At 33.7% G+C, this 26,992-nt stretch overlaps 3 protein-coding genes and 1 non-coding gene across 4 annotated transcripts; 2 read left to right on the top strand and 2 right to left on the bottom strand.

Annotated features, from left to right (window-relative positions):
• Window positions 1-629: 629 nt before the first annotated feature.
• TRNAN-GUU lies at window positions 630-703 on the bottom strand. Its single transcript has one exon. It is a non-coding gene; the product is annotated as a tRNA-Asn (tRNA).
• Window positions 704-11,755: 11,052 nt separating this feature from the next.
• LOC112500059 (stigma-specific STIG1-like protein 2) lies at window positions 11,756-12,196 on the bottom strand. The gene has a single exon (XM_025103317.1). It carries the CDS (start codon window positions 12,194-12,196, stop codon window positions 11,756-11,758), a length of 441 nt encoding a protein of 146 aa, XP_024959085.1.
• Window positions 12,197-16,171: 3,975 nt separating this feature from the next.
• Window positions 16,172-16,615, top strand: LOC112500535. Its single transcript, XM_025104038.1, has 2 exons — window positions 16,172-16,346; window positions 16,482-16,615. The coding sequence occupies exons 1-2, from the start codon at window positions 16,172-16,174 to the stop codon at window positions 16,613-16,615; spliced, it is 309 nt and encodes a 102-aa protein (XP_024959806.1).
• A 2,127-nt stretch (window positions 16,616-18,742) lies between these two features.
• On the top strand, window positions 18,743-26,119 carry LOC112500144 (vacuolar-sorting receptor 4-like). The gene is made up of 12 exons (XM_025103470.1): window positions 18,743-19,259; window positions 20,559-21,251; window positions 21,328-21,416; window positions 21,577-21,646; window positions 21,727-21,810; window positions 21,890-21,966; window positions 22,037-22,118; window positions 24,885-24,967; window positions 25,054-25,120; window positions 25,330-25,458; window positions 25,541-25,650; window positions 25,778-26,119. The coding sequence occupies exons 1-12, from the start codon at window positions 18,962-18,964 to the stop codon at window positions 25,874-25,876; spliced, it is 1,881 nt and encodes a 626-aa protein (XP_024959238.1). The 5' UTR covers window positions 18,743-18,961; the 3' UTR covers window positions 25,877-26,119.
• Window positions 26,120-26,992: the final 873 nt, after the last annotated feature.

Below are 26,992 nucleotides of genomic sequence, written 5' to 3'. Positions count from 1 at the left end.
ACTGGCAGTTATGGTAAACGACAAAACCTTGTGAAATTTCATGTTGTCGTAGGTCCTTACGTAATCTATTGCACATCACCGATGAATTTTCGGCGTTGATGATGATGTTGGGCGCTAAAGTCCCTTGTGTAGTAGTGTCAGACATTTCAGATTGAGATTGTGAAGTTGATGGGGGCCATTGGTTTGGAAGAGACTCTTGTAGTTCTATTAATTTTACTTTTGCAAAGAACAACGGAAAGATTTAATCTATTTTGTGGGTCAGGTATTCGGGCCAAGCTGGAGGAGAAACCAGAGGCATTTAAGAAAGTGGCGGCGGAATTGGATGTACGTGAAGATCTGAGTGCGGTGGATAAAGACGAGATAGAGGAAGTTGGTGACCGGGGAGAATGTGATTGTGGAGGGATCGTCAAGTGAAGCCATGATGTGGATGTGGATGCGGAGGTGGAATAAAGAAATGTGAGGGATGTTATATATCTGATGTAAGACGAACGATCTTGTAAGAATGAGAGTTAAAATAAAAAGCGTAATAAAGGATCTGGTGATCACTTTTAGTCCCACCCACACCTCATGGATTGTGTTTATCATGGAAATTGTATATAAAATAATAAAATAAATAAAAAGATTAAAAACGCTAGAAGGAGGGCTTGAACCTCCGACCTTGTGGTTAACAGCCACACGCTCTAACCAACTGAGCTATTCCAGCTTTTGTTTCCTACACCTAACAAGACGCTAAATAAATTATGCTTTATTTTCACCAAACAAGCTGACTTTTATTCATAAATACTAATTTAAATGTATTTTTATACCAATTTATGCCTTGTTTTATTTTCATGAAATGCTTATTTTATTTTTGTAATTTATACTTTTGAACAAAAGAATTATGTATTTATGTTTTATTTCACCTAAAGTTATTTTATTTTTATTTAAAAAATAAATAAATTATTTTGTGATAACATTAAAAAAAACAAGGAAATAAATAAAAGTTAAAAAAATGGACCCAATTTTAATTGTTGCATGCATTGGCAATGGCATAAGAGTAACATAAAAAACCTGATTCAAACATAAATATATCATTTACATTATTTAATAATTGAAATTCTATACAACCCTGTTGTTATTTCACCAAAAAGTTTCTTTAGAAACAAACAACCAATGATGTAATTATTTTTAAACTTTTGTGTCATTAAAGATTGATCATATTTATATATTATCTGTACTTAATGAGTTTCTCATTTTATTATTATTATTATTATTATTATTATTATTATTATTATTATTATTATTATTATTATTATTATTATTATTATTATAAGGGTGTTGCCTGATTGGTTTGAGCTTGGCTCCAAAGGTCAAAAGTACTAGGAGGTCTCAGATTCAAATCCAATGAGAAATAAAAAAATCCCCTTGTGGCCATGGAGGCTCAAATGCAGTGACTCCGGGCTATCTGCAAAGCAAGTGGTCGTCCTAAGATTAATCGGCTCGTATAACGGGGTTGGATATCCAGATTAATCAAAAATAATAATAATAACAATAAACTTTCAACTTGCAAGTATCTTTTTTCTTTATCATGGTTTAAATTCTCAATCAAAATCAATCATTATCATAAAGATGACTCTTTGTTTTGTTTATTTACCATTAAGCTGCATAAAAGAATCCAAATACATTTTGCCTTGCACCTTTTGGACTCAAACAAAAAGCCAACAAAGAATGTTTAATACATAATTGACATTTCAAGAACATACCTCAAATCTTTTTAACCTTTCCACGTTGACGAATAAATGAATAGTCATGAATCTTAATCGTCTTTTTCAATGATCTTAATCAAAATTGAATCAAACCCTTAACAAATACGTTTGATTTTCAATCGACAATTCCAAACTGTCATACGGTTTTAAATCATCTCAAACCCATATAAGTCTTGGTCAAGATTATTCCTAACAGATCTCCAATCTTCTGTATATCCTTAATTATTTAAAACCCAGATAAAAAACGGTATTAGGTTACCTTATCCCATATTTGTTATGACTATAATTGCATTAGGAAAACCATGGGAACAAGTTATTATAGCCAAGGTCAATGGTTTTGGTGATAATTTGATTTTGACATGTGTTTCTACTTTTGGACCTTTTCTCTATTGCTTCCATGAACAAACCCCATGCGTGTGTTATGTATAGCCGCCTCTCATTTGCTTGGGGTAGGTGATACTTATTTTGGTTTAATGACACTTTGCACCCTTATACTTTTGTTTTTTGTTTTTATTCATCCAAAAGGATCTGGATTTAGTTAGATTATTAATGATAATGGTAAGTCGACTTGGAATCTAAGTAGTAACAAATAAGTAATATACTGATGTTGATCAAATGGCCAAACTACGAAACTGAAACGAACATAATCAACAAGTCTGGTTTGATTTAACATATACTGTTTTCAGTTTCCGTTCAAAGAAAATCTTGTACGTCTACAATATGCTCGGTTTGTGATTAGTATGCTAAACCTAATAAAACAAAACATATGGTCAAAAGGATTGTTAATGTAAATAACAACGGGTCAAAATGAGAAATAACATGGTATTAGAGGAAATAGTTATGTTCATAACATATGCTATTTTTTCTTCACAAGGTACAAATACATTATTTCATACATTAAAACCAGATAACTTTTCTCCGTTTTGGAAAGATAAAACAGTCATTTTATACAAATCCGTTCCATATATGACTACCACTCGGACTCGAATGTTGAAATAATAAATTGTTATTTGATGACAACTATTGTCCACTACCCACTCTACTAGAAACTTGGCTAGTTGCATTATCCTGAAGAAACTTTCGTTGTTTAATAATGGTCAAAATTGACACTTTCTTCGATTCTTGAGTTTAAGATTACCAAAATACCCTTCAACTGTATTTAATTTATGATCGGTACCATCGTTTCTCATTTCACCTCGACCCTACCCCATTTGTACCTACCTTACCCACCATATTAAACATATGTGGTTAATGCACATAAGGTCATTATTCGTAAATGTTCAATTGAGTATTTATTTTCAAACACAAATACATCATGATATTGTTAAAAATTCTAAAAGAACAAGTCAAATAGAGATCACAATTTCAAATACGATGTTTATGTAGACAACATGCCTACATGACTAATAGATAAGGATGAGTTAAATTTTATCCAATCCTTATTAATTTTCTCAGATATTATTTAAAAAAACCTTCTTGTCTCTCAAAATTTACATACGTTAATTCCATATAATTGTAAAAAAATAATATATATATTCATCACATAACAAAATTTATTTATTTTTTATCATTTATTTATTCAAATTTTATGATATTTTTTATGAAGTGTTCATAGATCATCCATTCATGGATCAATAGCTTACTTGTTACAGAAGTTACCTTTATTTTATTTTCCTAGAAGAATAAAATCTAAAAATATTTAAAGAATGTCTTACTTGTTGAGATAGATGTCTTTGAGTAATATTATATTTTATATAATTATTGTTCTTAAAATTTCCATATTAAATATTCACTTTAATTAAATTATATATATATATATATATATATATATAGGGGCCTATTCAAAGGAGAACTGAGTTGTTTGTGGTAACTGTGAGAACCAATCTCAACCAATCATTTTAACATATTAATTATACAATTAAAATCAAATTAAAAGGGTATGTTAGTCAATTTCTAATTTAAAATTAAATTTTAATTTTTTAAATGCAACCGTTTCAAATAAAATAAATTTATATTGATTTACATTCCTAAAATAAAATATTAATATCATTTAATGAAATAATTTCAAAAAAATAAATCCATTTGTGTAAACATGTTCATTATTCTGATGAATCACATGAAATCACGCATATTTGTTGAAGATTGTATTCATAATATTTAAGAATGTTATCACAATGTATCACACAAATTTGTACTAATGTTGTTAATACATCTGCAGATTTTATGTAGCAGATGTGCTATTACCACAATGTAGCACAAATTGATTATCACAATGTCCAGTCAAATATTATTACAAAGGCTAAATTTTATCACAATGTATCACACCATTTTCCAACAGATTATGATCAACACTAAATGTACCACAATGTAGCACAAAWTGAGATTACWCTAGGGCTTAAGGCAATCRTYTCCGTCTCAAATACAGGAAAGTATCTTCACTATATTTGGATTCCAATTGAACAAGAATATTAACGTACAAAATRACCATCTTGCCCTTGTTCATATAATGTCATTAAATGACATTAATTTATTTATAGAAATACATTAATTAAGATTCTTTTTAATCTTACTCATTGATTATTATAATATGTGGTTGAGATTGGTTCTCACAGTTACCACAAATAATTCAGTTCTCATTTGATTAAGCCCCTATATATATATATATATATATATATATACTTGGGATCATGTGAGACCAAAGGTTTTTCGTGAGACTCGTAAAACCAATTCTCAATCATTGGATTAGATCTACAATTTGAACATTAATAATCACAAAATTGTCATGAGACTTCTCAATAATCACATAATTGTCACCATGCAACTTTAGACCGTTAGATCATTAGCTTATAAAGTTGATCAATGAACATAAATTGGTCTTACGGGTCTCACAAAAAACCATTGGTCTCACGTGAACCCAACCCTATATATATATATATATATATATATATATAGTGAGATAAGTTGTGTAATATTTAAGATTTTGTAAGGACATATTGGATTTCGATGAGAAGGGTAAGAAGAGATCAGGGACGGACCCATAATTTTTTTTAAATGGTGTCATTATTTGATTATAAGAAAAAACTATAAGAAAAAATTTCAAGCAGTGGCACCGGTTGACTATAAGAGACAAATATACGGAAAAAAAAAATTCAATCGGTGACACTATTTGACTAAAAAAATGACACTAACAAGATATAAATTTGAGTATGCAGTGGAATAAAAGCCTTGCAAACCAACTCTACCAAATATAATTTGTTCTCATTGTAGTTTCAAAATACATACGGTGACACACAACAGATTAATACGGTTGCACCTTTCACAAATATAAATTTTTTTACTCTTCGAAAGAGAAATAATACGATGGCACGTACCATCATAACCACCATGGTAGGTCCGCCCATGAAAGAGATCTTCATCTTAATCAACCCTAAACAAATAAAACCATTAAATAAATTATCTTCTAGAATATAGTTTATAAGTTGTTTTAAAACTAAAAATAATCAATATTTCTTCTATTTCTCACCTTAATTCTTATTCGATTATTATAAATTTATAATACCAAATATAAAGAAGGGCATAAATGTCAATAACACGTCTTGAATGACCCTGGAACTTTCCTCAACGACTCAAGTCAGTACCTCCATTTTCAAACCATATTTCCCCACAATCCTCATGTATATAACCCGGTGTCACCCATTCAAGCCATTCATCAAATCAACACCCACAAGATCATCACAGCTCAGATCTTAGCACCCACCAAAAATTAATTCATAAATTCTGCAAAAGTCAAGCCAATTATGGAAGGATTGATCCCATTGTTGATGCATGCCATGAAGAAACAAAGGCCTCACAACAATTACCGGTCGTTGTCAGTCGGTTCTACCCGCAGCTACCATGTTCTCGTCGGAGCTGATGCAAAGGTGGAAGAATCGTCTCACCGACGCACCAGATCGGCGCTCCAATCACCTGCGGCTGATTTTCTGGAACAGAGATCGGGATTTGGTTGCATGCCCCAAACAAAGAGCTACAAGAGAAGTTCTACAGTTTCGACTCCAAACTCGTATCAAGGTTCGAAGTCCAGAAAATAGTAAATCCAGGTGGGAATCGAAAGGTTTTTGATGAAATCTATGCAGATATTCTTTTGATTGTTTGATTAATTGTAATATATACATACACGGTTTGTGTTTGATTGTATAAAATTATGTATGTGTGTAATGTTGTAGTTCATAACGAGTAGACGATTATTGGATCTATGAACATAATCATTTGGTTCTGGTGTTTTGATCAATCAACAACTTCATGATCATCATCACCGATTACTCGTTCGTTCCACATAAATCGAAACTACCCTCTTTTTTGGCTTTTAGACTATCTCTACCTGTAATCTATATATGAAACTTCCCTAATTAATAATCTTCAATTCATAATCATCAATCATCATGTAGGGAGCAGATTGCGTTAACATTTTCTTGCAGTCGCCGTGGATTGCAGATCGTCGGCCGTCATCCATGAACCACTTGTCCTAACAAATCAGCAAGGGTCAAAGACGTAAAATTTGACATTAATACTATAAACATAATAAAAAGCTAAAAACGTGTTTACAATTGTTTTAACTTCAATTTTAAAATTTAAATATCACGACTTATTTGTAAACTACAATCTTGTTTCTTTAGGTTTACACCTAACTATGGATAATTAACAGCAAAAATACCGGGTAGGTTATTATTATAGTATTTTGTTGTGAAGTTTCAAATAAAAAAAAGATGATCTCACTGGTCTCATGTGATTTCAACTCATGTCCCTAAACCTTATCTATACTACCTTATAAAGCAAATTTATCAAAAATCTTAAAAATAATTTTTAATGCACAAAGTCTTAAAAACAACTACTACTTTATGCACATTATTACATTTTCTTTTCATATTTCAAATATATTTTTGACAACTTTCACTCATGTTTTCATCCATGTGAGATTCAAATTAATATTCACCATGAGTTTTTAAAAGTTCTCTGATTCATCTCTCATTCAATTGCTCTACAACTCTTGGTCTCGCTTTCGATCTTTTGATTCTTTGCTCTTCTTGTAAATTGAATACATTTGTGGAATCATTTAAATATATTGGATTTTAAATATATTGGATTTTAAACTGTTATACAATATTTTTTTTCATCGATAGACTGTAATTGGAACCATAACTCTTATTTATTCAAAATTGTATTAATATGTAAAGACTAAGTGTAACTTATATTATCGTTAAATCTTCTCTAATAAAACCAGTGAAACTTCAAAATCGTTAAAATTCACGACTCCCGCCGTATTACACGGATACACAACTAGTTAAGTATAATAACGATCATTATGGTTTGCATTTTGCTTTAAAAATGATTCATTAATTTGACTTATTAAAAATTCTTTGTTAAATCAAGGGTTTTTATTTGTCTTTTACTGGTTTTGTTTTTTACATATTAATTCACCCAACCCCATCCTACACCTTACCCCCATCAATCCTCTTATGGTCGTTTTAACCTTTTTCGAGTATCTATTACACTTTTTATCAAGAAAAAAAAAAAAAAAAGTTAATATCATATATTATATTAAAACTTCTATAAATTAAAACAATAAAAATATTTTAAATGATAAACAAAGATACAAAATACACATAATCAGAATCATTCTTGTAACATTATTTTAAACAAACTCTTCAATCACATCTTTGTAATCAATATAAGAATTTACCAATTATTGTTTACCTCAAGTTCTCAAGAAACCTTTAGGGACTGTTTACCAAATGCTTACCCGGGTAAGCGTTTAACCATGTCACGTTACCTCATAGGATGAATATGGTAAGGACCAATAATCTTACCCGGTAAGAACGAGACAAAGACAAAGAGTTTTACCCAGTAAGTGATGACGACGACTCTTACCACGGTAAGCGCTTACCAGATAAATAGTTGCATACAATGTCGTTTTGGTGGACTAAAATCTTATCTGGTAATTAAATAATAGTGTTAAATTTTACCGATAAGCACTTACGGTGTAAGTGTTTAGTAAACGACCCCTAACTCAATCCTAGGATCAAATTCTACCGCAACTTTAAACCTTTTTGCGTGTTATCAAAAGGTTATAGTGCTATGATGAACGAAGTTAAAACGAATGCAAGTGGAGTTGCTCGTTGAACAAGAAAGACAAACAAAGAGCAAGAAAGAGGAAGATCATTAAACGAGGTCGTGCGTATTGTTTCAATTATAAAACTAGCCATTGGGAAACCAAGATGAGTGAGACTAGCAGACTAAGTCAATATTCAAATTAAAGACCTAAGGAGAAAAGATTGTAGATTTGCAACAGTGATAAGGAATCGACAAATCATCCAAATCTGATAGAAGAAGAGCATTATGATAATTGTTAAAACATTATAATTACCCAACTGGGCTAAAATAAAAGGGAGAAGGCTGAATAGAATGAGTTAAAGGTCAAAATTGGGTATAAGCTAAAAAATTATATAATTGGACCCCAAAAAAGTTCAGGGTTCGGAATCTCATACTGATACACCCTCCGATGCAACCCTGACTCCTCTCCCTTCCCATCGTTGGATTTCTCTCCTCTCTCATCGTCAGATCTGTTTTTGTCGGCCTTTATCCATTTTCGGCGTCCTCCCATCACTAAACACCATCGTCCCTAAACACTATCTTTTATCAGATGAAACACCTCAATCTCCGATCATCCCTAGTCCAACTTCTCCAATAAAATCCCAGCCTCCATCCCCCTCGTTACTGCTACCAACTATAATGCTCACCACCTCCAAATACTGACCACCATCTTCTATAGTAAAATCTTGTCTCCGTCCCCATCGTTGCTACTACAATATATTTATGAAACTAGATATTTGTTAGACTAGATGAACAGTGAAGATTGGTTTGTAACATTTCCATGGTTTATATTTGATTGGGCCTATATATATAATATTGGGTTGGACTCTAATGAAGATGAAAGTTATATTGAGAAGTGTAAAAAGGGATCTCCACCTTTTGATCAATCATAACTGAAGAGAACCACTAGATCAACACTAATGAGCTACACTTGACTAGTTCCCCCTTTAAAACGCAATTTATCGATTGTTTTGGAATTGAAGAGAACCACTAGATCAACACTAATCAATCGTATTCGTTTCAAAATACGATCCGTTCGACATTCATTTAAATATCGTAAACTCTTTTCACTACAATCAACTTTTACAAGTTGTTTTGAATATTATTAATTCACTCTTTTTCTTACCACTTGTTGTTCATAACATACTTGATGTTTCAAGGTTAGAAACATTGAAAAAGGTAACCATAATAGCTCTTGCAGGCATTTTTGCAAATAATTCTCAAATATAAAATTAAATGCAACGTATACGGATGTTTTATTTATAAATCATCTGATTCTAACAAACTATACGTGATTGGTACCAACATTTTTCTGGTTGGTACATGTTGGTACGATTTTGTACCGAGTATCCAGCTAACATGTTGACATGTGTTGTACTACTTATCACTATAAATATAATCATTCAAACAATTTTCATTTAATACAACCATTCGTTAGTAATTTGATACAAACGGCCACTGAGAAGGGACAACGGCCCGATGAAGTGTGGATAGGTTATTGAGGTTGTTAGGATTGAACGAATGAATTCAATCAAGTTCTATCTATTTAAAATTTAAAATCAAAATTTGTTGTATTATACTAAACTTTAATATATAAATAATTAACAAATAATTAAAAAATAAGTTGGCACGGTGTGGTATTACCGTGATACACGAATTTTAATACCACGTACTAACCAAATTAAATAGTTGGTATGGTACTACAAACCAATTAGGTTGGTACCAATTAAATTGATACACTTGGTGTAACAATTGGTTGATTTGTCATGATACAAAATTGACACCCCTAGTTTTTTATACCAGTTAGTCACAACATTTTGATTTATTTGAAAAACTATTTAAGGGATGTTTAATAAACACTTATCGCTTGTTTACCGAGTAAGTAAACACTCTGTGCTTCTTATTGTTAAATAGTTACCAGTTTTGTATTGTTAAACGAACCATAACTATGTAAAAAAATATTAGTGAGCAAACAACCTTTATGGTTAGGTTTGAGTCAAAGTCCTGTAATAGTTCCCGTTGAGCCTTCAAGTCTATTTCAATCCTTGTATTTGTTTTGAAATACTCGATTAAGTTCGAATCTAGTTAAACCCGATTATGAGACTAGTCTAGAATAAGACCCAACATTTGTGTTGGGCTATACACATTTACGGGGGTGTTTGGGATTGCTTATAAAAGCTGTTTTTTAACTTATTTTAATCTGATACCGGTGATAAGCTGTTTTCTAGTGTTTGGATAAGAATTTCTTTCATTTCAAACGTATAAATATCACATCTAAGTCTCCTAACTTTTACCAATAGCTCGTTTGAACTCGATATCACGACTCATTTGAGTTCACATTTAAACATCTACCTCTTTTGATATGCTTTAAGGTCAACTTTTACGATATTTACGTTATCACTAATTAACTATCCCAATGCCCTCAATTGGTTGTTTTCAATCCTTAGCCCGTATATCTAAATAATTCATAATGACTTACGGATATTCACCATATATTTTATCCTATAAATTAATTCCGTGAAATCGTAACTCAATGAAAACTAGACATAGGATAAAACAATCAAATTTAAATAAAAGATGCAACTAAAATCCATAAGAATGATGATGAACTATAAGTTAATATACCATTTAACCATTTTTTTTAAATTAACCTGGATATCCAACCCGTTATGTGAGCCGACTAATTCCAAGAAGACCACCTGCTTTGCGGATAACCCGGAGTCACCACATTTGAACTTCCGTGGCCACAAAACATCAGATTCAATTTTGATAGTGGAGCTTCAGAAATAAGGGAAAATGACTTGATCTTCAAAATAGAGTTGATTGGTTCATTCTTTCTTTTTAGGCTATGTTAGACAAACTAGCTAGCTGGTAGCTGATAAGCTAACTGATTAACAAATTATGTTTGACAAATAACGGATGAGCATATTATTTTTGTCAAAAAAAACTAGCTTATAAACATATATGTAGTCCAAAAAGAACATGTAGAAAAAATAGTCAATTATAAACATATCATAACATAATTCAAATAAATTTCTAAAAATATAATTAAAACAAATTTCTAGTTCTCCGCACTACTTTTCTGCAGTTGAATACTATCATGCCTATTTTGTGAAAAACTGGTTGGCTCTTGCTACCTTGCGAAGCAAACAAAAGACCCCCAAATCACATTACCTATATGAACAAACAAGCTTTGTACAACCAGCGTATATGGAAAAGATTCCGTATTCTATGCCAATGGACTCGTGACATCCATGTACTAAGTCGTCAAATGAGCCACGTTAAGAAAGCCCAAGCTTATATAGTATATACTATATACGCATTGGGCCACGGGACAGGGTGCCCCAATAGGGTCCGAATGAAAGACGCATTGACCCTATATGGACCATCCTACAAAATACAAATGAAGACTTGGGCCTGTTTCGATGAAAGCCCACAGAAGGGAACAAGCCTACCCAATACCCATCATCAAAGCAAGCCCAAATGCTTTAATGACCTCAATGAGAACGTTAAAAAATCACAATTTTAACTCACATAATGATGTCATTTTTTTTATTTAATTAAAGTTAATATAACTCTTAAAATTGATGGTAAGGAAGTTTATAAATCAAAAGAGAATAGAAGGACTACAGAGACTCGTAAGGAAATCAACTTATTAGTTATCTGAAAAATATCTGGTTGTAGTTGTACCAGTATCACATCATCAAATTGAAAAATATCTTATGAATTGCTTTTAGTTTATCTTACTTGAACGAACAAGAGATCAATCTTTCCATATTTCTATATATTTTCCAATTCAACTTAACATTATCAAATGCCAATTTTATTTATTTCTATATATATTGCATTGCATAGTTGTAAGATCAGGCGTAATTGCAGAGACCGTAAATGCAGTAACCACCATGCATGCACTTGTTGTCGCATGATCCACAGTTCCTCTTGTCATAAGCCAAAGTGACGCACTCTCCTCGGCAGCACGAGCTCGTAAACTTGCACTTGTTCTTGCATGCTCCACAATTGTGCTTGTCTTGGCTCAAATCCATACACTTGTTGTTGCAACAAGTGGAGTTTATACCTTCTAAGATATAACAAATCTCATTATCTTTGTTGCAATGGTCTGCACTTCTAGGGTTCTTGGTCTCAGCCAAGAAACGACTCAGCCTCTTTGGAAATGGTTTCAGAGCGAAGGACTGATCGCTCAGTGTGGGTTTGTGAATATTGTTGTTGATGGAGGTGAATGTGAGGGTGATGGTTATGGCAACGGTAATGACTATCATGAACAAAGTTTTGATCATCTTCGACATTTTCAGGGATCGATGAAGGAGATTGTAGAGAGATCTAAGAGCAGGTTTGTTTTCTAGAAGAAGAGTGAACAGGAGTTGAGGTAGAACAATAGGACGTACAACCCTTTATATACGATGATTTATGATTAAAGTATTGATATGTCTCTAAATAATTAGCAGGTGCAAGGGATACGGGAGGTCTTAGCATGCACTCTTTCAAAAAGCTACTTCAAACAGGGTGCATTAATTATCTTGATTAAGGAACAATCTAAATTAGCCGTCAATTATCTACGTATTAGGGTAAATAAAAATATTGATCCAACATAAAAATATAAAAAGTCAACTTGTTTGTTTTGGCTTAAAAGTATATAATATTTATATGATTTAATAAAATAATATAAAAATAAAGTATATTTAATGAAATTTACATTATGTTTGTTTAAAAACTAACGTACGATACGAATGTCAAAAAGTAATTGTGATTTTATAAGGAGACATGCAATTTGAAGTTAATTACTATTCAAGAGTCGTATGTGATTAGTTAATTAATTAAATTATTTTAGGGGTTGTTTGTTTACTTCTTAATAGTTCCATTAAGAGGCAACCTCTGAATCGTTAAGTGGTGAATCTTGTTTGGCAAAAAAAAAAAAAAAAATCGGTCTCTTAATGGTTCTAAAACCCTCTGAATGATTTTGTATCCTGAATCTTCCTTAACCATTAAGAGCCCTAATTTCATTGTACACAATTACCAAACAATTATATTTCATTTTGCACTATATCATGAAAGTCTCTTAATCATTCTGAACACTTAATCATTATGCACCAAACCATTCAGCAATTGCCAAACAGCCCCTAATTATATATACATAATTCATTTCTATTTTATTAATTATATATACATAATTCATTTCTATTATGATTATACAAATGTCAAAAAGAAAGGAGGGAAGAGAGGGGAGAAATTTAGAATGACTAAAATGCCCTTAATTAATATCTTAAGTTAAAATTAACAAAATTATTAATTTCCTAATTTAACCTTTAATTTGTGGTTGATATTAGATCTCACGGTTATCACAAACTAATCAGTTCTTCCTTGAATGAACCTATATATATATATATATATGTATATATATATATGTATATATATATATGTATATATATATATATATATATATATATATGTGTGTGTGTGTATGTAATTAAATGAGAACCACAAAAAGGTTAAGAACCTTAAGAACCAATCTCAACCATCTAATTTCTCGAATATAACAACCTTGATTGATGTTTCATCTACAATTAAGGAAGGATATGATTTTAGTTTTTTCTTCTCTCGAGTATTTTCCATTACCCTTTTTCATAAATATCAAAATTTAAAAATAAATATTTTGTTTTAGTTCAATCTTATGCGATGTAATTTACTTTCTCACATATATAGATTAACTTAATTTTTTTTTAAATATATTTGATTGTTTTAAATAATAAAAATATCACATGAGAAAAAAATACAATAAAAATAAAAAAAATGTAATTAAAATTGTTGGTCCCGAATGGGATGACAATAAACAGAAAATTAATTGTAGAAAGGGGGTTGAATATAATTACACAGACTTTTTTAACTTTTTAATTCTTATTGATGTATATCAAGAATTAACACACAGAGATACAAAAGATTGTTGCAGAAGATAGGAAAGGATAACCTAACATAAACAATCTTATAAGAAGAAGAACTTACAAGAACAACACAAAGAGTAAAGAACTTACAAGAACAACACAAAGAGTACTTGAAATGAAATGAAAAACACTAAGTTTTTCTTCACACACAGGAGAGCAAGGGAGTAGAAGAGAATAGTCGATTGCCTTAAGAATGCACTTAGTAATCTTTCAAAAAGCCAATGTTTTGCATGGGAGATGCACACTGCCTTTTATACTACCTTCAGCATTTAATGCAAGGAGACACTTGTCACCTGAGGATAAGAAGGCAGGGGTTGACTTGACCATAATTGATATCTCATTTTCATCGTACACAGCGTGCATACAACACTGTTCATGCAGAGACAAACTTTTGCAGAGATATGGACAGTCTGTAGGAAGATCTTCTTTGGATGGATTAGTAGCTTCAAACAGCTACTCACAAATCTTTGGTCCATGAAGATCTTCAATATTCAGTCCACGAAGATTTTCAATCTTCGATCCATGAAGATCTTCAATCTTGGGATTATGAAGATTTTCAATCTTCGGTCCATAAAGATCTTCCTTCAATCGGCTTGTAGTTTCAAAATTTCCAATCTTCATTTCAACTACTCTGGAGTCTTGGTGTGTATATTAGACACTTGATCCACAACATCGCATCGGTGACCTTATGTCTTCACATCGGTGACCTTATGTCTTCACATCGGCTAGTCTTCGATTTTGCCAATGGCTTAAGTATGTACCAAGACACCAATATACAAAGAAACCAATAACTACTAAGTGTTGCTAAATTAGAGGAACAGATCAGTAGGTCATCACCAAATCAATAGGTGACCCAACAAAAACATCACATGTAAACACCAAAGTTCTGTTTTATACAATGAAATAATATAATATCACTAAAATGAAACAAAATTAATGTTGTTTGACAATGTAAGAAAACAAAATTGATGTGAAATGTGATGTGGAAGTAAAACACTAAAGTGTTCTTTCATATTGTGAAACAACATAATATCGCTAATGTTTAACAATAAATTGTTGTTTCACAAGGTGAAACAATGTAGTATTGTTTCACAATTTGAAAAGAAAACAAAAGTTGACGTGAAATAGGATGTAAAACACTAAAATGTTGTTTCATATTGTGAAACAAGACAATGTTTCACATAGTGCAAAAATGTAATGTTGTTTAATCATGTGCAAAGAAACAAAAAAATAACGTGAAAATGTGATGTGAAATACTACAGTGTTGTTTCACAAGACGAAATAACACACGAATTAAATCACTTATATTGTTTCGTTTAAAAATTGCAATTATTAAAAAATGTAAAAAAAATAATTATACTCATGTCAAATTAAAGAAGATAAAATGTTATGCTTGTTTTTTTTATATAATTTTTTGATTAAAAAGTTTATTGTAATTAATATATTTCTAATTTAAAATTTGAATGTAATTAATATAATTTTGATAGTCATCATTGTTGACTATATATTGAATGTCAAATGCCTAGAATGGTCTTTTCAGTTTCTCATTTATCTAATAATTAGTTTCAAATTAAAAAAATATTACAAAAATACCAACGCCTTTCATAATCATAGATCAAATTCAAATAATGAATAAGATTGATCTTCACGATCCTTAACCTTCTTTGGTCCTCATATGATTTAACCTCTACATATGTGTGTACGTGTGTTGTATTTGTGTGTTTGGTAGGTAGGTGGAGGGTATAATGTATAAGAACACAATCAAGTTTTAACTATACAAAAATGTTGAATGAAACTATCAAATTTAAGGTAGTGTTTGGTACGCAAACATGATTGAATTAGACATGGCAAAACTGGACAGCACAAAACTAAACAGGAGTAGACAGTGGACGGGATGAGAGGATAGGACTGGACAAGACTTGTCAGAACAGGTGTATGTCTGATGTTTGGTACGACTAGGATTGGACATGACAGAACTAGATAAGTTGGCCCAAAAAGTTACTTGATGATTTTATATATCATGTAGCAGTTCTAATTAACACAAACAAAGTAATTAATTAAATAATTTAATTTATTAACATTTTCATACATAAATACATACATATATAGTAGTACCAAATTTGAATGAAAATTTTTATATAAATGGATGGTAGTTCGGAAAAATTCGATTCGTACAAAGGATAAACTATGTTTATTCGGTTAGGAAGATTCTTAGTAATTGACGAAGATATGGCGAAGATTGTTATAACAACAATGGTTGTAAAGATAGAGGCATTGGTGATTGGTGGACAATGGTGGTTGTGGTGGACATGAAGACGGTCGATAATGGTGGTGGTGACGGTCGACAATGATGGAGGAGGTAGTTTGTGGCCGACGTCGTGGAGGTGGTGGTGGTGGTGGTGGGCAATGGTAGTGGTAGTTGATGTTAGAGATGGTGGTGGTGGTGGTGGTAGACGGTGGTGGTCGGTGGCCGGCGATGGTCGTGGAGGATGTGGAGATGGTAGAAAGTGGTGGTGGTGGTGATTGACAATGGTGGAATAAATAGTTGTGACCGATGTGGTGGAGATAGTGGTGGTGGTGGTAGGCAATGATAGTGGTAGCCGATGGTGGTGGTGGTGATGGTTAATTGTACTAGTGGTGTTGGTGATGGGCGGTGGTAGTCGGTGGCCAACGGTGGTTGTGAAGGTAGAGGCAATGGTTGTTGGTGGACGACAGTGGTTTGTGGATGACGTAAAGATGGTGGATAGCGGTGGTGGTGGCAGTCGATAATGGTGGATGAGGTAGTTGTGACTGATGTAGTAGAGGTAGTAGCCGATGGTGGTGAGCGACAATAGTAGTGGTAGCCGATGGTGGTGGCAGTGGTTATGGTGGAAGTGAAGTGGCCCATGGTGGTAGTGGTAGTGACGAGGGACGGCGATATCAGAGACGGTAGTTGTGGAGGTCGTGGATGAAGTGGTTGTAGTAGAGGAGGAGGAGGTGGAAGTGGCCGACGGTGGTAGTGATGGTGATGACAGATGGTGATGGTCGGTGACCAAAGGTGGCTATCGGTAGCCGTGACTAGTGGTGGTGACCATTAAAACAAATACCATATTAAGGTTAAATATCAAACGATGGTAAATTAGTAATATTTTAGTTTATGTCTCGTTATTGTCCCATCAAATAAAAAACTTATTTCTTGCGTTATCCCATCTTATCCCTGCCCCATATCATGTCAAACGTGAGACAATGACTTTTGTCTTGTCATATTCTATTCTCTCCATATATAAAAAAAACAACCTAAAATCCAAATTTGGTCAATAATCCCTAAAATGGCTGATAACTTTGATTTAAATTTATGAATAAAATACACTTTTGGTCCTTGAGTTTTTTCGACTTTCTCACTTTTGGCCCATATGATCTTTTATTATAAATTTGCATCGAGGTTTGCAATTTCGCTCGGACTTGGTTCCTTGGACTAACGACTATTAACTTCGTTAAGTGTGTGGCATTTCAGTCTTTTCCAAATTTTATCTCATTTTCTCTTTAGAAAATAAGATTTCATATAATTAATGTATTAAGTATATACAGATACACATACACATATAAAGATTAAAAAAACATAGGAACCGAAAATGTATTTTACTCAAAATGTACTTTATGATCAAAATATAAAAATTTAAACTTTAAAAATAAAAAGTTCAAAATGAAAAAAACTAGAAAAAGGGTACAGTTACATAATAAAACCCGATCAAACCGTCAAGTTGTCGAATGGAACCAAAAAATAGACCGACTAACCCAACTTAATCTAACCTAATGTTAATCGATTCATAAAATATAAAACAAATGAGAATAGGGTCACTCATTTGTTAGGTCCATGTCAAACTAAACCAACACGCTAAACTCGACAAAAATGATTTGTGATTAATTGTCTAATATCAAACACGAGTGCGTACTCAATTGAATAACAACCCATTAACAACTTAATACTTTAGCCTATATTAAGTAGTTTAGCCTCCTAATTTAATATTCCAACAAGTCTAAGGGGCAGTTTATCAAACGCTTACTGGGTAAGCACTTAGCAGCAAGTGTCACCACTTTCACTTACCTTATGGGGAACATTTCCGCCCATCAAAATGGATTGATGGTTTGCGTTTATAATCCGGTAAGCGTTTACTATTAAAAAGCCATCAATAAATACGTATTTTAATCAAGAGTAACATTAAATATATCATTAAAAAGCCATCCATGAATAATCTAACAAAAAACAAGAGTTTTTGAATAACATATTCAATATTTCAATTTGAAAAACATGTCAAAAGGAAGACCACTTGTGAATCAAAAGGAGACGTTGCCCTGGCTCACACTTCGTTCTCTATGTGGTAGAAAAGAAGACTCCAACAACAAACTTCACGGGCATTGGGGGTCGTAGAAAACCCTAGCATCGGTTTTGGTGAATAAAAAAATTGATCATGTATTAAACCTTGATAATTTTGGTGAATAAACACGACTCTTCCATTCACACGTGAAGGATACCAAAAAGGATTATCAACGCCACCTAACTCCAGTGGATCGGCCAAACATCCATCTCTTCCTCACCGTCACTGTTCAGTTGTAACGTATTGCTTCATGAATCACCATCATAATCAACGTCGCTACGCTTAGACATCTACGTTGTAAGGTGGCGATGAAGATTTCCGTCGTCTGCGTGCGAAGAGAGAGAAAACATAGTAATTGAACGGAAAACGATGGCGATACGCAAGGGGTAGTTTGGTCAAAATAAAAAAAGTGACCGAGCTTTGACCTCCATCTGTAAATTGTGAAATTTGGGGGAGACGAGAGATTTGTAGTCAACAAGGAGAAGCCTAGGATTGGTAAAGACACCTACAAATCAGTAAACGACAACAGTGGTTGATGCAGCATTCAGTGCCTTCTTCCCTCACACGTTTAACATTTTTTCTATAAACAATCCCCAATTTCAACCGATATTCTGATCTAAGTTGTCTTCAATTTCATGCTCAATAGAAAAAACCCAAAATCTTCAACTTGGGTTTTTAATATCTTCTTGAAATTCTCCCACTCAGACCCCCATCACACGAACATACGCAGATCCTCCAACTTGGGGTGCGTCGAGAATCGATGATGGCTAAACTACTTCTAGGGTTCCTATTGTTGAGCTGCTTGTATCATCAATCGGCAATGGGTAGATTCGTAGTGGAAAAAAACAGCTTAACAGTATCTTCTCCTGAAAGCATCAAGGGAAATCACGACAGTGCCATTGGCAACTTCGGTATTCCTCAGTACGGCGGTAGTATGGCCGGTACGGTGGCTTACCCTAAAGAAAACAGAAAAGGTTGTCGGAAGTTCGACGAATTTGATATTTCTTTTAAAGCCAAGCCTGGTACTCTGCCAACGTTTGTTTTACTCGACCGTGGAGGTACACAGTTAATCCTTGGTATAAAATTGATAGTTTTTAAGCTAACTATTCTATTCTCAGGTATCTTTATCGTTGTTTTTAGCTAATTTTGCAATTTTTTTGCACGCTTGTCTGTTCCGTTGTTGATTAGCTCAAACTAAGCTTGTTTTTTGTTGTTACCGTGCTGTCACAATCTATAATTGAGGTTAGACTTCTTTTTTCCTAAAATGGATTTGGATTTTTCCTTCTGGATTGCTCTTTCTCAATTGGATGCTTAGCATGTTGTTTGTTCTGATTTAAGAACTACATGTGAGATTTGAGTACTGATCTGGTTGTTGGCTATTCTTTGGACCAATTTTTGTTTATGAATGATATGGTTAAGAGCAAATTTCTTTTAGTTGTTCGGCTAGTTTTGTCTGTTTATTGTATTTTTTTTATTTTTAGGTTCATTCGTTAATTTGTATCACCGCTGACAAACCTACATTTAGATTAAGATTTCTTTTATTTGATTAAATTTCATGCCCCCATTTTTTGTTGTAAGATCCTGTTTGTTAAGTGTATGGCAAATAGGTTTGGTGCCTGTTTGACTCTTGACTATTCTTGAAGGGTACAACTAGTTGCATATTTCTTCCATTATTCTGTAGGTACCAAACAAGCTGGATTTCTATCTGTTTGTCCTTGTTCCCAGATTTTGTTTTAGAAGTGTGGAACTTAGTTGATTATGCCTCTGATATTTTGATGTAAAGGCATGATTTTTCATCATGGTCGAGTTCTATCTTTTTAATCTTAAGAGAGAGTCCGGATTATGTGAGAAATTTTCACTTTCGTGAAAAGGTGAGAACAAGTGGAGATACCTTATATTATGAGAAGCTTTTTTCTCTTATATTAGGACTCTCGTCTTTAATATATTTATGCATAAATATACGTAGGGACACACACATATCGACAATTAGGCATGTCCTATGCTAACAGCCAGCTTCATTCTTTTGTTTTAATTTTGAAAAGTTTATCTTGATGTTTTTTTTGGACACCCATCTGTTGGTTGTGTGATGTTACGTTCAATGCTGGTAAATGTTGTTGTAGCTTATGTATGTATTTGAATCTGTCTACTCTGGATTTTTCATAGAAGTTAAGTTAAGATTATGTTAAGTAAATATATTCCTCATGCATAGCTTGATCTTTTTTCTCATCATTTTGGTTTTTTACTCCATGAGAAATTTTTATGAAATTAGTCTTAATCTCAGTTCAAGTAGCTTGAGATAAACTGAACTTAAGCAAAGCTTCATGATGTTACTGATCTGCACTGTTTTTGCTATTCAGATTGCTTTTTTGCTTTGAAGGTTTGGAATGCCCAAAATGCTGGTGCTTCTGCCGTTCTTGTAGCAGATGACATTGAGGAAGCACTAATAACTATGGATACGCCCGAAGAGGATGGTGCTTCTGCAAAGTATATTGAGAACATAACAATCCCATCTGCTCTAATTTCCAAGAGTTTCGGTGAAAAGTTGAAGAAAGCAATCAGTGATGGGGACATGGTAAATGTGAATCTTGATTGGAGAGAATCTGTTCCACATCCAGATGATCGTGTGGAATACGAGCTATGGACAAACAGCAATGATGAGTGTGGTGTTAAGTGTGATATGTTAATGGACTTCGTGAAAAATTTCAAGGGTGCAGCACAGATTCTTGAGAAAGGTGGCTACACTCTATTCACCCCCCATTATATTACCTGGTATTGTCCTCAGGCATTCACAATAAGCAAGCAGTGCAAATCACAATGCATAAATCATGGAAGGTACTGTGCTCCTGATCCTGAACAAGATTTCAGCACAGGTTATGAGGGGAAAGATGTGGTTATTGAAAACCTACGGCAGCTTTGTGTGTTCAAAGTGGCAAATGAGACAAAAAAGCCATGGGTTTGGTGGGACTATGTCACTGATTTTCAAATAAGATGCCCCATGAAAGAGAAGAAGTACAACAAGGATTGTGCTGAGGGTGTTATCAGTTCCTTAGGTGAATGTTGTCTGCCTCCCTGGTTATCACATCTGTAAAAATTGTAGGTTGGAAACTAATGAAGGTTTTTGTGCAGGGCTTGATTTGAAGAAGATTGAGAAGTGCATGGGGGACCCTAATGCCGATTCTGACAATCCTCTCCTCAAAGAAGAACAAAATGCTCAAGTATGTTGTCTTATATTTTTCAAAAAGCAGCTGCCCATTTCTTCCTAGGCTCAGAAAGTAATCAAATACTTGAATAACATAGGAAAATATGTTTGAACTGTTGTAACCACCGTTGAGGTTCAATTGTATTAGTAATCTAACTATTATGCCTTTTTTTCAGATTGGAAAAGGATCAAGAGGTGACGTGACCATATTGCCTACGCTAGTTGTCAATAATCGACAATACCGAGGTCAGTTCTTATGCCTGCATGTGTTTAAATGTTGGGGGGGGGGATCAGTTGCATGTTCATTCTAAATCTTGTGGTCACAGGAAAGTTGGAGAAAGGTGCGGTTCTGAAGGCCATTTGTGCTGGTTTTGAAGAAACAACTGAGCCAGCTGCTTGTCTGAGTGATGGTAAGCTATAATCAGTCGGTTTGTAGGGAATTACATGGCACTCAAAAATAGATTGCTTAGTCTGGAATTTTTCTCGCAGATGTGGAAACAAATGAGTGCTTGGAGAACAATGGTGGTTGTTGGCATGACAAAATCGCGAATGTCACTGCATGCAAGGTACATCTCGTAACTTCTAGGATTATGATATTCTTGCTTATATTCTTAATGGTTGCATCTACACATGCAGGATACTTTTCGTGGGAGAGTTTGTGAATGCCCCTTGGTTGATGGAGTACGGTTTAAAGGAGATGGTTATACCAACTGTGAAGGTAAAATCACTAGGCTTCAGCTCTCTTTTTTATGCTTTTCCTATCCCAGAAAGAAGTCTACACACCAAACCTGGAATTGAGGTTAATCTAAACAGTGTTTCTTAAATTGCATATAACCAACCAATGTGTCTTGGTTTTATCTCCTGGTCAGAACCTTAACTCACTTCAGTCAAGGTGCTGTTTACTCTTATCATTAGTGCCTTTTCGTCTGACTATTTGGAAAACAAACCCCTCTTGGGGACACTCCTCATTATGCTGATCCATCAACAACACCCGCAACCCCCTTCTTTTGCATTTATATAGTTTCTCTCTTAATGATTTGTTAAATTATTCATGTAATTAAATAAGAGGATTTTATACTCAGTCTGATAGGTGTTGCTTATTCTAGTACTTTCTTGAGGACTAATTAGCACCATATCTAAAGCTTTAACCTTTACTTCTGTAAGAAGTGATCTGAATCTTGCTTTTTGGCAGTGACTTTCGTATGTGTGTGTATGATGGCCTCAGAACGAGTGAGTTACATTATTATATATATGGTATACATGATGGGTTAGAAGTTTATTCAATCTGTGAAGATTTTTTATTTGCATTGCAAGTTACTGAAGTTATATAGTCCAGAAGACCAAAAAAGCTTCTAGGTATGCGTTGGGTGCCTTGGAGATTTCCTTTGTCATCCCTATCTAAAAACAGGGTACTATGGAGACAGAATACGAAGAAATCTCTTAACTTGTGTTTCAATAACTTGTCTCAATTTTTTATCACTTGCACGATGAAAATAACTTGTGGTCCGCCAGTTATTTCATAGTTCAACTTAATGCATCGTTTTCCATTTTTTGATGCTCCTGCGCAAGTTACTTGTTACTTACAATTTGGAATTCAATTACCTACATTTACCTCCCTTTAACTATTACTTTGTTGATTCCACCATCATTTATCAACTTCGGTTTTCTTTCTCATCTTCTTACTACTAGAAGGGGCAAATGACTCTCTCATAGACTTGGCCTTTTCCTAAACCACATTCAGAGTCTTAACTCATTCTCTGGGTATTAGGTTAATGTAAAGTATTGGAGTTTCAAGGGCATCACTATCGGTAGAAGTTACATTATTTCTCAAATTGTAGTGTCTGCTACAAATGTCATTAAGCTCCTAACTCCTGGTTATGTGATATTTGTTGCATTCTTGCTCTACTCTACTCTACTCCTGGGTATCCTTGCTATTTTACTTGGTATCCCGATTTTTTTTTGTCCCCCTGATGATGGAAGTGTTTCAAAAATGGATTTCTCTGTAGGACTAGGTATACTCCACATGACACCTAATCACCTATATGTGTTTTGTGGAGCTAAGAAGTGAATGCAAAGATGGATGGATGTCTTTCATGATTTATGTTTAATGTTTTAAATATTACTTTATCCATCTCATGCAAGTGCAACAATTGCCGTTTTTTGAACATTTTGTAGGGAAATTTTCAGGCTACACTTGCCTATTTTGCCAATTTTCATCATTACAATTTTGTGTGCCCAGTAATCATAGTCAAAATTTCCCTGATTTGTCATTGTTAGACAATTGATTTGTAATCAAAGACTTCCGATAAACTGTCTGTTGTGGAGGATGTAGAGAATGTTGTAAAAGTAAGCTCTCTCGTATTATTGGAACAAGCAAACAACTGATGACGATTCAATTCAACGTCTATATCAAACTAGTTGGGTATTGGCTAACATAACAGCAAGAAGATTGTAGGCTGAATATGAAAGAATAACCTTCTTTTGCAGGGGTGGGAAGGAGGGGGACGAAAGTTTGAAAAACAGTTAGTGTGATAACTGCTTAAACAATAAACCTCCTTCCTTTATTTCTTTTTGCACCTTATGAATTGTGTAGACACTGATATGCCATGGTTTTCAAGTATTTAACTTCTTGTTTCCAGGTATGTTTCTTTCTGTATTTGTGATTGTTACTGAATTTAACAATCTAATAAGCTCAAGTGTTCATGTATTCTTACACATTATATTCCCTCTATCAAGCACTATATAAAAATCAATCAATTTGAAATGATGCCTTAAAGGTTATTGGGGCATCACCTTTTGGTCACCTAAGCAACAAGGTGAAGAGAAGCTCTGCGTTATATGAGTGTCATGATGACTTTGACCACATCGAGCACCTAGATCAAGTAGTTTCGTCTAGTAATTCAAATGGCACCAAGAAGACCAAGTCATGTGACCCCTTTTCTGGTGGGTATGGCCTCATGGATCAGTTTAAAACCAAATCAGGTTAAGAAAATGTCTATAGACTGTTGGTTATAGGGAGGGTAAGATAAACCAGAGTTTCTATAGGAGATTGCAAAGATAGGATTGATAATTCCCATGCACTATTATTTTGTGTTAGTCTTATGAAATTATACAATGATTCAAAAGAAGTTCCTACATGCAATGCATTTATAGGCTTGCTGCTCTGGTTTGAGACGGAATGCAAGTTATCACTTTTGCCGATCCCCAGTGATAATCTTTGTGTTCTACCTCTTTATCCTTTCTTGACAATTCACAAATTTGAAACTTCATATTTTTCTTTTATAAAACTTTCATTGTAAACAACAGAATATAGGTGAGCCACAGGTTGCCTCAACATTGTAGCGTTGATGGTGATCATTTAATAGATCTGGGGCAAGTATTGATTTTTATTGTTCCATTTCACATTTTTGGTAATTTGTAGTATAAGTCATTCATTGCATGCTAGACTCACGTGATTCAATCTGGTTATAAATTCTGTTTGTAGCGAATGGGCCAGGACGTTGCAAGATCAATAATGGGGGATGTTGGCATGAAACCCGAGATGGGCATTTCTACTCTGCTTGCTCGGTTCGTGCTCACTTTGCAATTATATTTTTTGTCTCTCCTCTTTAACTGGTAGTCAGATGTAGATTCTCAAACATCTTATTAAACAGGATAGCGGGAATGGTAAATGTGCATGTCCTTCTGGGTTTAAAGGTGATGGCGTAAAAAGTTGTGAAGGTAACTAATCTTGCATATACTGATATACCTACAATCAACTTCTTTTTTCTGGGAAACTAGTGTTACTATAAGACAGCATTTAAAACCAAACTAGGATCAAACTGATGCCGGAAACTTTATTTTACTTCAAGGCAAGCCACAGAGCAGTTCAGTTTCAACTACTTGATCAATTTCTAGTTCAACCCTCATTTCCGTTCTATTAACCGCAGATATTGATGAATGCAAAGATAAGAAAGCATGCCAGTGCCCCGAATGCAGTTGCAAGAATACTTGGGGAAGCTATGACTGCACCTGTGGTGGTGACCTTTTGTATATGAGAGACCACGATACCTGCATAAGTATTGTCTTCAGCTAAAATCGTTAATCCATTCCATATGGGTTTCCTGTTGCTGGCTTCTTACGCCTTGTAATCGTGTATAGGTAAGAGGGCTGCTGAAGCAAAATCCGCATGGACTGCTGTTTGGATCATTTTATTGTGCTTAGTTTTGGCTGCCTCTGGAGCATATCTTATCTACAAGTATAGATTGAGGGTAAGAACTCTGCTCCTATTACCACTTTTTGTTCTTTTTTAGGGGGAGGAGGGTTGACACAGTAACATGCAATGTTACATGAATCATTTATCTTGAAATTGAAATCATTTGGGGTTGTTACTTTCAGACTTACATGGACTCGGAGATCAGAGCGATCATGGCACAGTACATGCCTCTGGACAACCAAAGTGAAGTTCCGAATCATGTAAATGAGGATCGTGCTTGAGAAAGAGGAGTCTTGGAGGATTGGATTCTTCGGAACTATGGTGATGTGTTGAGGGAACATATATATCTTGTACATCCAACCGGTGAATTCAATTCACAGATGTTTATGTACCAAATTAGAGATGATAAGCAAGTATTTTTAGAAAACTTGTTGAATTTGGATGATGGGGGAGATTTGATTGTAACAAGTTGCAAGTGTGATAGTAGTGATAAATGATGATGGTATTCTTTACCAGTTACTTGCTGTCTCTCTGCCTCCTAAAGCTTCTTTTATCTAATACTCCCTCTCTAAATAGGCGTCCACGATATAAATATCACATTTTAATTAATGTATTATGCATCTGGAGTGATGTTCGAGGGAAAATTCCTAAAAAATGAAAAACTGAAGAACACCCTTATAACCATTTAGATTGTTTTTACTTATCACTAAAAACACTAGAAACTAGGCTGTGGGAACACGAATAATTGCTTTATTTTGAGCTTTAGAATCGTTTTGATTTGTGTGAATGAACCACCGGTTCAAACATCTATTTATACTTGAGCAAAAGGGTAAAATGGTCCAAAAATCGGTCATAGTCATATGACCATTTGGTGAGTAAGCCGAAACGATGTCGGTTCCTTAAGCAATTGAGCTTCAAAAAAACCATGGTCGTGGTAACCATCGAGCCTTGTAGTAACCATCCCTAACCCGATAACAAAAGCAAACAAAATACATATACAACCCTATATATATACCAAACTAACTAATAAACTGGACTAAAAGACATTTTTACCCTTCACATTTTTAACAAACAAATTGAACGAAAAGACACTTCTACACTTCATATACTTGAAATAATAACAAAGAACCGTCTAATAAAAAAATTCAATTATATGTTGATTATAGCAACTTTCTTTTATAATGACATTGAGATCAAATGTTCCAATCCTTTTTAAACAAATTTGACCAAACATATCTTTGCATAAAGATTGCTATCCATATATAGAGAGAGATGAGCGATCAAATGAAAACCACTTCAATTTGTAAAAATCGTAAAAACTACTCTCATCCGTCTTAATCTTATGAATTTTTTTCATGAAATTGTTTCATATAATACTTTTTTTGATGAAGTTGTTT

Source organism: Cynara cardunculus (assembly GCF_001531365.2).
Source record: "Cynara cardunculus var. scolymus isolate 2C chromosome LG 17, CcrdV1, whole genome shotgun sequence".
Classification (NCBI taxonomy): Eukaryota; Viridiplantae; Streptophyta; class Magnoliopsida; order Asterales; family Asteraceae; genus Cynara; species Cynara cardunculus.
The sequence above is the reverse complement of the archived record's forward strand: the minus strand, read 5'-3'. Positions and strand labels throughout refer to the sequence as shown.

Excerpts from the sequence above, each read along its gene's own strand:
- LOC112500144 (XM_025103470.1), top strand. The coding sequence starts at position 18,962 with ATGATGGCTAAACTACTTCTAGGGTTCCTATTGTTGAGCTGCTTGTAT. Across the intron at positions 21,417-21,576 it reads AAGAAGAACAAAATGCTCAA|ATTGGAAAAGGATCAAGAGG; the intron begins GTATGTTGTCTT and ends CCTTTTTTTCAG. Across the intron at positions 24,968-25,053 it reads ATTTCTACTCTGCTTGCTCG|GATAGCGGGAATGGTAAATG; the intron begins GTTCGTGCTCAC and ends CTTATTAAACAG.
- LOC112500059 (XM_025103317.1), bottom strand. The coding sequence starts at position 12,196 with ATGTCGAAGATGATCAAAACTTTGTTCATGATAGTCATTACCGTTGCC.
- LOC112500535 (XM_025104038.1), top strand. The coding sequence starts at position 16,172 with ATGGTGGTGGTGACGGTCGACAATGATGGAGGAGGTAGTTTGTGGCCG. Across the intron at positions 16,347-16,481 it reads TCGTGGAGGATGTGGAGATG|TGGTGTTGGTGATGGGCGGT; the intron begins GTAGAAAGTGGT and ends TAATTGTACTAG.